Genomic DNA, 14618 nt, shown 5'->3' on the forward strand with positions numbered 1-14618 from the left:
ACACGGGACGGGCGTCGTCACGCTGACGCAATAAATCAAATTTTTTTAAAAAAATTGAATTTTAAAAAAAATGCTTTTTATTTATAAAAATTGTTTTTATATTTAAAAACAATTTTTACAAATAAATAAATACAAGAAATTCGTAATAGCCCACATATATTTGATGGGCTTGCGAATTTATGAAAGTCATTCTTGGTTGCTTCTCTTTTATAGAGACAACCTTGAATGTTTTATGTTCCACTTTCGATGTGGGACAAAGTCATTCTTGGTTGCTTCTCTTTTATAGAGACAACCTTGAATGTTTTATGTTCCACTTTCGAAAGTGAAACATAAAACATTCAAGGATGTCCATATAAAATTGTATTTTAAATTATGTCATTTTTATTTTTTTTAAGATTTTAATTATATATATATTTTTTTAATTTTAAGTTGTATTTTTATTTTATGTTGTAATGTTATTTTAATTTTAATGAAGTGTGTTTGTTTTAATTGAATTGTGTTGGAAAAAAATAAAAAATAAAATTGAATGAATAGTAATTTAAGGGACGAAGCGTTGCAGGTTCCGTCCCTTAGTTAAGGGATTGAAGAATAAAGTACAGTGTGACCCTCAAATAATAGTTTAAGGGACGGTGGGGGGACAGCGTAGTGGATGATCTTAGAAGTTACAACTCAAAATACAAAAATAATACTCTACCAACCATGTCTATTGAAATATATCTCTATTTCTTTTAAAAGAGAAGTTTGGTCAAATATCTTCTTACGAACTGCTTCTATTTGTTAAATAATTCTCGTTTAATATTTGATGTTACACCGTTTTGTTTTTTATACGAGACCGAATTTAAATCAACAAAAGGAAAAACTAAAAAGGTTTAACTTATCAAAATTATGAAATAGCTAGAATGATTCTTAGAAAAATTATGAAAATCCAAAACCGATTTCAGAAAATAGCACAATATAAAATTACTGTTTAATAAAATTATTAAAACATTGTCTCAAAATAAATATACTCCGCCAGTGGTCAATTTGTTGATTTTTTTAATTTTTTTATTTTAAAATCTTTATCTGTAAATAATCTATTCTCAAATCAATTATTTTATTTCATTCTATTTATTTTTGTCCAATTAACTTATTCCAGTCCAATTAAAATATACTGACAATTAATAAAATAATGTGATTTGTAGCTATTGTGTGTCCACTATTGGGCTTGTGGCTGTGAAAGAGTTTTTGTGTCAATGCCTTGGTGCCTCCGTAGCTGTGCCACATTATCGTGGATACTCTTACACCTTCGATTACAACTGTAATAAAAATCATCAATTACTAGTACTAGTAGTAAATAGTTGTACTACAAACAAGCAGCATAGAAATCTTAGCTTAGGCTACACATTTTCATTTGACCAAGTTATTTGTAAGGGATTCACGCGCCCAATACTATTTTATAATGCTACAAATTAAGTTGGTGACTGTTACTCAAATAAGAGCAACTCCAATAAACATTCAAAACTACAACAAAATAGTATATCATTATATATACCGAATACAAGTGAAGGTGCCACTATAACAAGTTCAAGAACTTGATCACTGAAAACAATCGATCTACCTCAGCGTCAGTTCTTGTGCTGCAACCTCCCACTCTCTGCACCTGCATATGGATCGATGGTGACATTTATGACTGCAGGTTTCCTCGCCGAGAAGGATTCAGCAAGTGCAGATTTCAACTCATCAGGAGTTCCAGCAAGATAACCCTTGCCCCCAAAAGCTTCGATGAGGACATGATATGCTGCACCTGGAACAAAAGATGTCGGAGCAGGATCATCCTTGTAAGGTCCTGTTATCTCATCTGGGTTTCTCCGGTCGCCACCATACACTCCACCGTTGTTGAAGACTATGACCACCACGGGCAGTTGATATCGAACGAGTGTCTGGAAAGGCCAAATAAAAGCATACACTGATTTAGCACTGGAGAAACATTGCAGGTTTAAATTATTGGAGCCGAAATAGTAGTCTGTGTTGGTGTTGCCGTCATAAGCATCTGATAACTTATCACGTTTCCACAGCACACAGTTAATGAAATTTGAGAAATATATATACTTGTGCCTAGGAATTTCTCTGTGGGAGCTAAAAGCATCCCTTTGTCAAAAGATTTGATCATTTCAGCTTTATTACTACATGCCTGAAAAATAAATTCTATAGCACGGTTCTTACGTCTTAACGTTTTTCTGTTACTAGAGTGGAGTGAGCAGGACTATGAACAACTCACAATCACACATAGAGTTAAGAAGGATGCCAATTGCTAGAACAACAAAAATGTGCTCCTCCAAGAACCTACTCTAGGTGGCAGCAGGAACATCAGAGGATGAAAAAAATAAAAAACATTTGGTAATTGTTTTCAAGATTCAAATTTGAGGATATTACATGGAAACATGCTCATCAGATGAAGTTAAGACACACTGCTGCATATTATGATCCTTAAAAACCAATTTTATGCCAGCATCCTCTAACAAAAAGTGACATACACAATATACTCGACTAATATCCATCGACACTCCAATTCGCAACTAGGAATCATAAATACAGGAGCCAGTGTTTCACAAAGTTGATACAACCCTGTCTAAAGACTCTAAACTAAAAAGGAACAAGTAAGACTGCGCTGCAATTCAAAAAATCCAACAAGAGCTAGAAGCAATTCACCACTATATCCACCTTTACATTCCTCTACCAAAAACACAGCACCAGAAATACTAACAAGTTAAGCATACAAAAGAGTAAAATGCACACAGAAGCACCTAACTAGCTCTAATCAATTTCTCTGTCTCCAATTCCCAAACATAAGCCACATCTGTAAATTAGCTTAATATAACACTACGTTGCATGAATGAAAAAGAAATGTACCTCAACTTCCATAGCACTGAATCCAAATCCAGAGTCCCCTTCAACAGCCACCACTAAGCGATCAGGCGAAGCCACTGCAGCAGCAATGCAATATCCAAGACCAACGCCCATCGTCCCCCACGTCCCAGCATCCAACCTAGTCCTCGGCTCTGTCTGAACCAGCACGGACCGTCCTACATCCATGGTATTAGCCCCTTCCGAAACCACCACAGGCGCGGGACTCCCCACCCCCAAAATCGCATCCCTGATAATCTTCATCGGTGTCAAGAAATTGAACGGCACCACAACTTTCGACAACTGGACCTCCATCTTTGCCACATTATCTTTCCCCTTGTTCCTCACAGCCTCAACCCATGGATGAGTCTTCCCCAAGCAGAAGGGATCATCCTTGATTTCTTTATGAATCATCCCCACCACTTCTGTGGCATCTCCCAATATCCCTAAAAATGGCTTCCTCAGCTCAATCTCTTCCTCGCATACATCCACAATGATGAATTTCACGTCTTTCGACCACTTCGGCGGCTCGCCAAAGTGCAGCAGCCAATTCAGCCGCGCGCCAACCACCAATGCGACGTCGCATTTACCGATTGCCAGTGATCTGGCGGCCGTGGCCGCCAGCTCGTGCTTATCTGAAATCAACCCCTTCCCCATCGGAGTAGGTAAAATTGGAATTCCAGTGCTCTCTACTAGCTTCGTTAGCTCGTTTTCGGATTTGGCGTAAGCTGCCCCCTTTCCAAACACGATCAGCGGCCTCTGCGCTGACCTCAGCAGCTCCACCGCCTTCTTAATTTTGGAATTATCGATTCTCGGCTTCTCAATTAGGGCTTTGTCTCGTGATTTTAGGGCTTCGGCGATCAACCTCTCGGCCTCAGACTCATCAATAGTCTGGTGAAGCACATCGGTGGGGAGGTCTAAATACGTCCCCCCCGGGCGGCCTGCGACGGCCCAATCGACGACACTGAAGACGGATTTGGGGATTTCGGTTATGTCGGTGGCCTTGGCGGAGAATTTGGAGAAAGGTTTAACGGCGGCGATTTGATCGAGCTCCTGGAAATCGCCGCGGCCGGTGAGGCTCTGATCGGAGGAGCCGGAGATGAGGATCATCGGCCATGCGTTGGCGGCGGCGTTGGAGAGGCCGGCGAGGCCGTGGACGCAGCCGGGGCCGGAGACGGTGAGGAGGACGCCGGGGCGGGCGGTGAGGTAGCCGTAGGCGGAGGCGGCGTAGCCCGCGGATTGCTCGTTGTGGAAGGCAATGAAGCGGACGCCGAGGGCTTGGGCGCGGTTGGCGAGTGAGGTGACGGGGATTCCGACGACTCCGAACATCCTGTCGATGCCGGCGCGTGAGAGGCACATGGATACCAGAGCGTTCCCGTCAATCGCTGGTGGCGGATTTTTGACGTGAGCGTCCGCCATTGGAAGAGTGAGCGATGACTGAGAAACAGGTGTAGGAAGAGTGAGAATTTGCCAATTTGGGTACACAGAGTGATTGTGGTTGTGTTACATTATATACTCCCTCCGTCCCGCACTACTCGCATTTATTTCCTTTTTGGGCGTCCCAAGTTACTTGCACTCTTTCCATTTTTAGTAAAAAATTTCACCTACAGCCGTCATTTTTTACTTTCCTATACACTCATTCCTTAATCTCCGAGCCGAAAAGGAAATGAGCGAGTAGCCCGGGACTGAGGGAGTATTATATAGCTTCGGAGATGGCAAGGTGTTTTTGTTGACGTAGAAGAAAAGCGTACCCTGGATAGGTGCGGCCCAAAGAAGTAAATATGGAAATTACATTATGAATTTATGATCGAAATAAGGTTATGACCGTAACGATATAAGAAAATATATAGACCTATATAGAATGGTTACTCTTATAAAAATGGTTCACTTCGCATCGTCTATCAAATCCTTCCTCTAACTGAAGAAATATAACAATAAACATTATGAAATATCATAAAGAGTGTGCATGCTATTTTAGTGATACTCACTCTGATGGTTTGGCGAATTTTTGATGGTGATGAATGCAGGAAGATGCAGATCACGACACAGAGATTTACGTGGTTCGATTTACTGAGGTAAATCTACGTCCACGGGAAGAAAAGAGGGCAGAGTTGTATTGCTTGATCTGTTTTCTACAGCTTACAATACAGACTTGCTATTTGATATTTGATCTCTAGAGAACTTCTTTAGAACTTAACCCTTCTTTATCTGATCTAAGTTCTATTTATACATTGAACTAAGATCGTGGCTTGCATCACCACTACCTAGGTCGTGGCTTACATCACCACTAACTAGGTCGTGGCTTACATCACCACTAAGTATGTCGTGGATGTCGTGGAGGTCATGAGATCCTGCATGGGTCCACCACTAAATAGATCGTGTAGTGGAGGTCGTGGAGGTTCTGCATGGGTCCACTATCTTCCAGTTCGGTCGAATACTGAGACCGAACTGCTGAACTATTGCCGAGTAGCTTTTGCCGATCTGAGAGTAGAGCTTGATTGGTCGGCTTTTACCGAGCTGTAGGCTGGGGCCGAACTCTTTGGTAATGCCGAACTGATTGGTCGGCTTTTACCGAGCTATAGGCTAGGGCCGAACTCTTTGGTAATGCCGAACTGATACTCTTCCTTGGTCTTTGGGCTGATGGGCCGTCACTGCTATTGGGCTTGTTTAGTCCGTACCCCATCACTACCCCCCCCCGAAAAGCGAAGTGAATCACTTCGGCGAAGCGAGTCACTTCGGCATTCTGGATAAAGGTACGGGGGAGGCTGACGTGGGGGACGTGCCTTGCGCGTGACTGCATTAAATGCGACAGTAAAATCCGGCCGTTGAATCCTGAAAAGGTGGGATTCGAAACGGTGCGATGATTTTGAAATCTTCTCCGAATCTGATAAATACGCCCTTTCTTCATCCTTTGAATACTTTTTCTATTGCTTCTTCTGCACTCTGTCTCTTTTGCGTAAAAATTTCCTTCCGCTTTCAAGAATTTCTTCAGAATTTCTTCAGATTTTGCAAAGAGTAAGAACCATGTCTTCTTCTTCTTCTTCTGAGTTAGGTAGCGGTAGGAAAGGGGGCAAGGGGTCTTCTAGCCGGAAAGAGTCCGGGGAGAAGACTGTAGAATACTTTCACAGCGTCTTGAGTAAGGACACCGTGATATCTCTACACGAAAAATATCTTCTTCCCGGGGGGAAGGCGGTGGTTCCCGACGATGATCATAGGGCTAACGACCCGCCGGAGGGTTATGCCACCGTTTACGAAGCCTGCTTAGAATGCGGGCTTCGTTTCCCTCTTCCCCCACCTTTTGTAGAGCTTCTTGATTTTTTTCAACTCCCTTTAGGTCAGGTGACTCCGAATTCTTGGAGGCACTTGTCGGCTTTTGCTGCCGAACTCCGTAGGCTAGATAAGGATCTGTCTCTGCGGGCAATCCTTAATTTTTTCCAGTTTAAAAGGAAGGGATCTTGGTTTTACTTGATCCCCTTACAGCCTTTTAGGGCCTTCTGCAAAACCAAGTGGCCGAAATGGCAAAATCGTTTCTTTTTTTATAATAGGACTTCGGCTCCGGGCTTTCCTTGGAGAGGGCCGAAGTCCGTGATTCCCCATCCTCGGTTAGAACCGTTGGCCGAGCTCGAGGGCGAGCTCAATAAGATTCCTATGATTAGGAAACAATACTCGGAAACTGAGCTCGTCAAGGGCGACCTCGTGTTCAATATCTCGTCTTCGGACGAAGAGACTGAGGGTGAGGATTTCTTTTTTATGCCTTACTGCTTTAGCGGCGAAAACTAACCTTGTTTCCTTGTTTTTCGGTAGTGAACATATTGAATAAGCTGAGCCGCAAATCTTCGGAGTCCAAGGAGCCGAAGAGGCCGAAAACCACCAGCTCGGCGTCTGATGCCGAGAGGACTCCGAAGAGGCAAAAAACCTCTTCGGATCCGAAGAAGCCGGAGTCGACTTCGGCAAAGGGGAAGGGGAAGGCCCAGAAGCCCCCAAGAGCGTCGGAGAGAGACATCGTCATGGGGCCCCCTTCGGAAAATGTCTGTGAGCCTTTTGCATGGCCCACGGACTTCGCCGAGGTGAATTGTCTTCTTGATTCTTTGGCTTTGTTTCTTTCCTGTATTTTTGGTGCCCTCTGTTGACTTTTTTCTTTATCCATTTTCAGAGGAACGATATGCTCTCCAAGCTCGTCGCCGTCGAACTCTCCAAAGCGTCCAATGACTATGCTGAGATGCAGAGGAAGTTGGCGGCTGCTTGTCATCGGGCCGAACAGGCTGAGGCCAACTTTGAGAAGGCCAGAGCTGCTAGGATCTCGGCCCAGGATGAAGCTCAGTTCGCCAAAAACCAGCTCGTCATCCAGCGAGAGCAGACGAAACGGAGGGATGCTGCCGCCGTGGTTGCCCAAGGAGAGGCTCTCCGTGCTTTCGCGGAGAAACTCTTTCTGAGCAACCAATTTTCAGCCTTTGTCGGTGATCTGCTGAAACTGATGACCGATAAAGCCGAGCAGGGTCCCGAAGTCATCCTGCCGCTGTACGGCCGAGAGATAGCAGCTCGGCTTCAGAGTCTGCCGGTGCTTGAGGAGCTTGCTTCGTCCTCGGTCCTGCTTTCTGCAGACCAAGTTCGTAGTTGCCGAGCTGACCGCGATGAGAACATGGAGGCTATCTTTGCCTCCATAGGGTCAGTTTCACCCGCTCCAATTTTCCATGGAGAGGGTGAGACCGAGCAGCATGAGCGGCAGACCGGCGATGAGCAGGCCGAGCAGGAGGCGCATCAGATCGGCTACGGTGGCGCCGAACAGGCTGGGGAGAGCAGGGAGGCCGAGGCTGAAGCTGAAGCAGACAAGGAGAAGGAAGCTGAACCTCACCGAGAAGGCGGAGACGAAGCTAGCGGAGTATGATTTCATCTCCCTTCTCTTAGTTTAGTTTCTTCCTTCTTGTAAAACGGCCTTGAAGCCCTTGTGTAGAAAAAATTTTTTCTTATGAATGAAAAAATTCTTCTTTCTGCTCTTGTGTCTTCGTATAGCCTTTCGTACTCTCTTTTACTCCTGTTGTGGTTTACTACCTGCTCAGTAATCTGAAATGCCGAACTGACATAGCTGCTCTATATTCTGAACTCTTAAGGAGCTGGAGGTACTTCACTGGAAGCGGCTGTACTCTTCGGCTTTAGACGAAGCTGAGAAAAGAGCCATAGCTGACCAGGTGAAGAATGACGAACTCTTGGCTCGTTCAGTGAAGCTGGAGGCCGACAATAAGGACTTAGAGTCCGAAAAGAAAGATCTGGAGGCCGAGCTGAATACCGCCGTCGCTGAGAGGACTGCGTATGAGGATTTCATCTGCAGGCGCGGGGGAATGACCATCTCTGAAGTTCAGGAACGAGTTGACGAACTGTGGGAGGAATATAATGTACTCCGGAGGAACAATGCGCTGGAGAGCTCGGCTTGCCAACAAGTCGTGAAATCATTGCGGCGCTGGGCTTCTCGGTACGACATAGTTCTTTCCCGGCGTCCCTCAATTGAGAGATTCCTCAGGCATTTCCCGCCAACAGATGCTAGTACTCCAGCTCAAACCTCTGATTCACTTGCTCAAAACCCTACTCCAAGTCAGCAACGAACTCAGGGACAACCAGAGACGTCAAGTCGAGGACGGACTGAAGTTCGCAGAGGAGCTGTGGTTATGAGTGAGCAAGATCAACAAATGCTTCGTGAAGAGACTCTTCGCCGCCGAGGTGCTAGAGCTTCCCGGGCTCAGGGAAGAGGCGGTAGGTCGATTAGAGCATCTCGTCGACCTGCTTATTCTTCAGCTGCCGAGAACGCCCGAACTCGGCTTCATGAGGATTTTGTGAATAGGTGGCTCAACTTCAGCAACCCTGGACAGTAGAATAGTCCTTTGTAATAGCGTAACGCCATTTTGTAGGGTAGCGGAGTTGTGTGCCGAACAAGATTTGAAAAATGAAATTTTGTTTTCGCTTCTAACACTGTGTATTAACAGCTCAGCGAAATAATTTCATCGTACTTGTTCTCGGTCTTATGAAGTAAACTTCTTTGACCGGACTTGGTCCTTGGTCTTATGAAATAAACTTCTTTGACCGGACTTGGTCCTTGGTCTGATGAAATAAACATCTTTGACCGGACTCGTCTTTGGTCTGATGAAATAAACATCTTTGACCGGACTCGTCTTTGGTCTGATGAAATAAACATCTTTGACCGGACTCGTCTTTGGTCTGATGAAATAAACATCTTTGACCGGACTAAGCTTGTGTCCTAATTTGGCGAGTTTTATCGCTTGGATCGGACTTTCCCTTGTCCTAATTCGGCGAGTTTTATCGCGTGGATCGGACTATCCATTTGTTGCAGTTCGTTTCAGACGAACTGCTTGTTTTTTAAGCCGAATTGTGGTCTTGTATCTTCTTCAGAAGCTTGGACTCACAATCGTTGGCTTATTGTTGCAGTTCGTTTCAGACGAACTGCTTGTTTCTTAAGCCGAATTGTGGTCTTGTATCCTCTTTAGAAGCTTGGACTCACAATCGTTGGCTTATATATGTTCTAAAAAGGGGATCAGCCTTTGAAGAACAAGATACCTCAGTAACATTTGTAAGAGACGACACGCACATAGACAAAACACACCTAGACAAATAAAAAGCACATAGAGACAAAAACGCACATAGCCTTAGGACCGAACTAGACACAAGACTGACAGACCGGACTGTCTCTTACAAATGGAACTTTTTGAGGTTGGAAACGTACCATGTTCGGGGTACTTGTGCTCCTGACACGTGAGTCAATTTGTAAGACCCTTTGCCGAGGACTTCTGACACCCGATATGGACCTTCCCATGTGGGTTCGAGTTCGCCCAGCTTTTCTGCTCGGCTTACTTCGTTGTTTCTCAAGACGAGATCTCCCACTTGAAATTGCAGCTTTTTCACCCTTTGGTTATAATACCGGGCTACTTGCTCCTTGTACTTGGCTGCTTTTATGCAGGCCAATTCTCTTCTTTCTTCGGCCAGATCTAGTTCGGCTCTCAGTCCGTCCTCATTCAGTTCTGCTGAGAAATTAAGAGTTCGGGGACTGGGTATGCCGATCTCAACCGGAATCACGGCTTCAGTCTGTTTGCTTGTGGGTGGGAGACCGAGCTTTTAAACCTCTGCTCTATGACTTCAGAGACGATTTAGTCTTCCCGGCAGGGAGAGCGTCAATAGTTAGGATTACTCCATCATATTGCAGCTCGTTATCGTCTTCGGGATCCTGTTGCCTTTTCGGATCCTGAGGAGCGCAGTTCGCACCTCCTTGCTTTTTGTTCTTTTTCGGCTGCTTGCTTCGGTATTTTTTTAACGTCCCTGCTTTCACAAGGGCATCAATACCTGCAGCCAAATGTCGGCACTCCTCGGTATCGTGACCGTAGTCTTGATGGAAGGAGCAATATTGATCCTGAGGTCGGCGCGCGGCCGATTTCGTCATCCGCCTTGGCTTTTCGAACATATCGGAATGCAGTTCAAAAATTTCCGCTCTTGACTTGTTCAATGGTACGAACTGAGCGGGCGGCTTCTCAGGATTGAGACGTGGCCCCAATCGGTCTTGCACCGGAGTCCTTTGAATCCTTTCAAAAGGAGTTCGGCGAGGATGTCCCTGATCACCAAAAGGAGTTCGGCGAGGATGTCCCTGATCGCTATGATCGGGCTTCCTCCTGTCTCCTCGGGATGAGCTGTCTAAAGACCGTTTGCGACGGTCTGCCTCATCGGCACGGGAGAACTGGTCCGCAATGTCCCACATCTCTTGAGCTGTTTGCGGACTGCATTCCACGAGCTTTCTGTAGAGAGCTCCGGGCAGGATTCCATTTTGGAATGCCGAAATGATAAGTAGATCGTTGAGATCATCTACTTGTAGGCATTTCTTGTGGAATCTCGTCATGAAGTCGCTGATCTTTTCGTCGTGACCTTGACGTATAGAAAGCAGCTGAGCCGAAGTGATCCGGGCTTCCGCTTTCTGAAAGAACCTCCTGTGGAAAGCATCCATTAGATCTCGGTAAGATCTAATGCTGCCTTGGGGGAGGCTATCGAACCACCTTCTCGCGTTCCCGATAAGCAGCTCGGGGAACAGTTTGCACATATGGACCTCATTGAGACCCTGGTTCGCCATATTATACTGATAGCGTCCCAGGAAGTCATGAGGATCCACCAACCCGTCATAAGTCATCGACGGAGTTCGGTAGTTCTGTGGAAGGGGAGTTCGGGTGATATCGTCCGAGAACGGAGTCTTCAATGCTCCGTACATGGCGAACCCGACATCTCTTCGGTATGGAGGAGATGGAGATCTCCTGTGATTCCGGTACCGAGGAGGAACAGGAACATGTCGGGGTTGAGGATTCTTCTTCCTGGAAGACACGGCACTACTGCGGTAGTGACTTTCATGTCTGGATGAGGAAGGAGAATCCACCGTTTTCGTCTTCGGTTCTTGGCTCTTTTGCAGGAAGGCTAAGAACTCATCCTGCTTCTCAGCCAAGAACAGCTTGACAGCCTCATTCAAATCAGGCTGCTGGGAAGACTCGGTGTGTGGACCTTTTGAGCGGCTTGTTCCTTCATCGTGAAAACTGGAAGTAGATGTCTCCCGAGGCTGTTTTCCGGACCTGCGGGCTGGACTAGCTTCCTCATGGTTTTCACGAACGGTATTACGGGTAGTATGTGATCTGGTATGCATTTTTTTTTTGGGTGGAAAAAGGGTCAAAAATTCGCTTTATCACAAATTTGGTTCTCTGTTTCCCACAGACGGCGCCAGTGATGGTTTGGCGAATTTTTGATGGTGATGAATGCAGGAAGATGCAGATCACGACACAGAGATTTACGTGGTTCGATTTACTGAGGTAAATCTACGTCCACGGGAAGAAAAGAGGGCAGAGTTGTATTGCTTGATCTGTTTTCTACAGCTTACAATACAGACTTGCTATTTGATATTTGATCTCTAGAGAACTTCTTTAGAACTTAACCCTTCTTTATCTGATCTAAGTTCTATTTATACATTGAACTAAGATCGTGGCTTGCATCACCACTACCTAGGTCGTGGCTTACATCACCACTAACTAGGTCGTGGCTTACATCACCACTAAGTATGTCGTGGATGTCGTGGAGGTCATGAGATCCTGCATGGGTCCACCACTAAATAGATCGTGTAGTGGAGGTCGTGGAGGTTCTGCATGGGTCCACTATCTTCCAGTTCGGTCGAATACTGAGACCGAACTGCTGAACTATTGCCGAGTAGCTTTTGCCGATCTGAGAGTAGAGCTTGATTGGTCGGCTTTTACCGAGCTGTAGGCTGGGGCCGAACTCTTTGGTAATGCCGAACTGATTGGTCGGCTTTTACCGAGCTATAGGCTAGGGCCGAACTCTTTGGTAATGCCGAACTGATACTCTTCCTTGGTCTTTGGGCTGATGGGCCGTCACTGCTATTGGGCTTGTTTAGTCCGTACCCCATCACACTCCTTTTTTGTATGATTTGGCTGATTTTTTGGCAAGATTATTTAGAACATAACACTGTCATACGAATATCTGTTAATTGTATTTAATATAGCATTGTGAATATAATATACTGTATCTCTGTTTGATTATAGTAGTTGAGAAATTTTTTCAATGAGAGAAGATTACTCTATTTTGATCCTACTGCTTAAACATCTTTAATAGAGGTCTCGAGTTCGGCCCTCTCAGCAACAAAAATAGTAGAAATTTAGAAATTTATTTCCACTTTGTTTAGAGGAGGTGAGTCTTAACTCACTCGGTCAATTGTTAGTGAAACTGAGTTTCCTCCAAAAAAAAATTCATACGTGTAGGCCCTCCCCCTTGGCGGGTCACTGCGTACCCTGATTTAACACCCCTCACAATACTATCGAATCGGGATGTGTGAGGCCCTTAGGGTTGGGTTTCAACTTTTTTGTATGATAATAAATACAGAAGAAATAAAATAAGTTAAATTTATTGATTGTTATGGAAATTATTTAAATATGATTGTGATGGCAAGGATCAAGACTAATTTAAATCAAATGAAGCTATTCCAAAAATAAATTTCCTCAAATATTTAAAAATAATCTTCTTTTTTATTTTGATCCGTTTTAAATTACTCTATTTTTATTCTTGGTAAAATTTTCTCCCTTAATAAGATGGATCTCCTTTTTAAATAACAACATTTCAAAAAAAAATAATTATCTCTTTCATACTTAATTTGGCATTAAATCTATACTTGTTTTAAAATTTTTATTTTTATAAAACAAAGTGAGTTAAAAAACATGGGGACAAAAGAAGTGATTAAGCAAAACTCATATTTTGTTTGTGAACGTGAGCTGACTATTTTTGACTCGGCTCCAATTTCTTAAAGACAAATGAAAATTGGTGACGTTTACTCGAACAAAAGATGCTTATTAGATTAGAGGCAACACCGGGCGATGCATAAATAATCTGACATAACATATTTTTAAAACACAGTAGTACTATTTTTAAATATCTTATTGGTTGATATGTCGAGTTAGCGCTACTGCCTCCGCGACACAACATATTTAAAGAAAATAATTTTAAACAAATCAATATTTACTTGAAATGGACTATTACCAACGTCAAATGTAAATGTAAATGTAAATATAAATCCGAGAACAAATTCTAGCTAATACTGATTCTTGAATTCATTTATCGGTATACATGTAAAAATGTGGCATTTCTGTGAACCTTTTTTGTTCATATCATGTGAAGATGTAAATTTTCATTATTTTATTTTGTGTTATTTACAATTGTATCTAAATGATAGATTTAATTTGTTGAATGTTTAGACCATCCACAATGCCGCTCAGCCGACTGCTCAGCCGAGCGCCGAAGCTGGGCGGTTCGCTGGGCGGTCTATTGCAGTCGCCCAGCGGGCGAATGGAGAGAGAAACCGCGCAGCGCTGGGCGGTCGCGTGGCGCTGGGCGGTCCGCTCGGCGCTATTGCAGCGCCCGGATCGCCTAGCGCACCGCCTAGCGCGAAATTTAAATTTTTTTTTTGAAACACTATATATACGCGCTTTGCTCGTCATTTTCATTCGCACCACTTGTTTTAACGAGTACTCTCTCTATCTTAATTTATGTACAAGATCAACAAGGGAAATGGATCTCAACAACGAGCCTAGTTCCGGGAATAGCGGGTCACAAACTCCGTCGATCCCCGTGGGAAGTGGATGGGGTCAGATGCCCGGGTACTACAACATGTACCTGTGGCAGCAGATGTATTCCGAGATGCCAACGGGGGGAGTCCGCCGGGGGGTATCCGGCGATACCGGGGTGGGCACCAACGGGATGGGCACCCAGGATGCAGATGATGCCCGGGGGTACCGCCGACACAGGGGACTCCGGGGGTCGTACCGGCTACACAGTGGACTTCTGGGGGGTCCCCGACGACGAGTTGGAGGCGGCACGGAGGGAGACCGGCGGCGGCGGTGGTGGCGGCGGCGATGGTGGCGACAGCGACGGAGGCGGCGACGACGGAGACGAGGAGTGAATTGGCACTCCTTTTTATTATTGTTCTTTTTTTAAATTAATGTATTTTTTTAAATTATTGTACTTTTTTAAATTTTAATATTATTATTAAACTTTTCCCGTATATGTCTCGTAAATTAAATTTCGTATATTGTGTGATTGTTAATTATTTCATTTTGTATATATTTGTTAATAGTGATGTGGATATTATGTGGTTAGGCTATGACTGGGCTATTGCTGGGCTATTTGTTTGTTTTGATGATGTG

At 44.4% G+C, this 14618-nt stretch overlaps 1 protein-coding gene across 1 annotated transcript; it reads right to left on the reverse strand.

The window, feature by feature from the left end:
* Window positions 1–1399: 1399 nt before the first annotated feature.
* LOC121746641 (2-hydroxyacyl-CoA lyase-like) lies at window positions 1400–4349 on the reverse strand. Its single transcript, XM_042140548.1, has 2 exons — window positions 2890–4349; window positions 1400–1919 (listed from the first exon to the last, which is right to left on the reverse strand). The coding sequence occupies exons 1-2, from the start codon at window positions 4300–4302 to the stop codon at window positions 1605–1607; spliced, it is 1728 nt and encodes a 575-aa protein (XP_041996482.1). The 5' UTR covers window positions 4303–4349; the 3' UTR covers window positions 1400–1604.
* Between the last annotated feature and the right edge of the window lie 10269 nt (window positions 4350–14618).

Source organism: Salvia splendens, chromosome 9 (assembly GCF_004379255.2).
Source record: "Salvia splendens isolate huo1 chromosome 9, SspV2, whole genome shotgun sequence".
NCBI classification, from domain to species: Eukaryota; Viridiplantae; Streptophyta; class Magnoliopsida; order Lamiales; family Lamiaceae; genus Salvia; species Salvia splendens.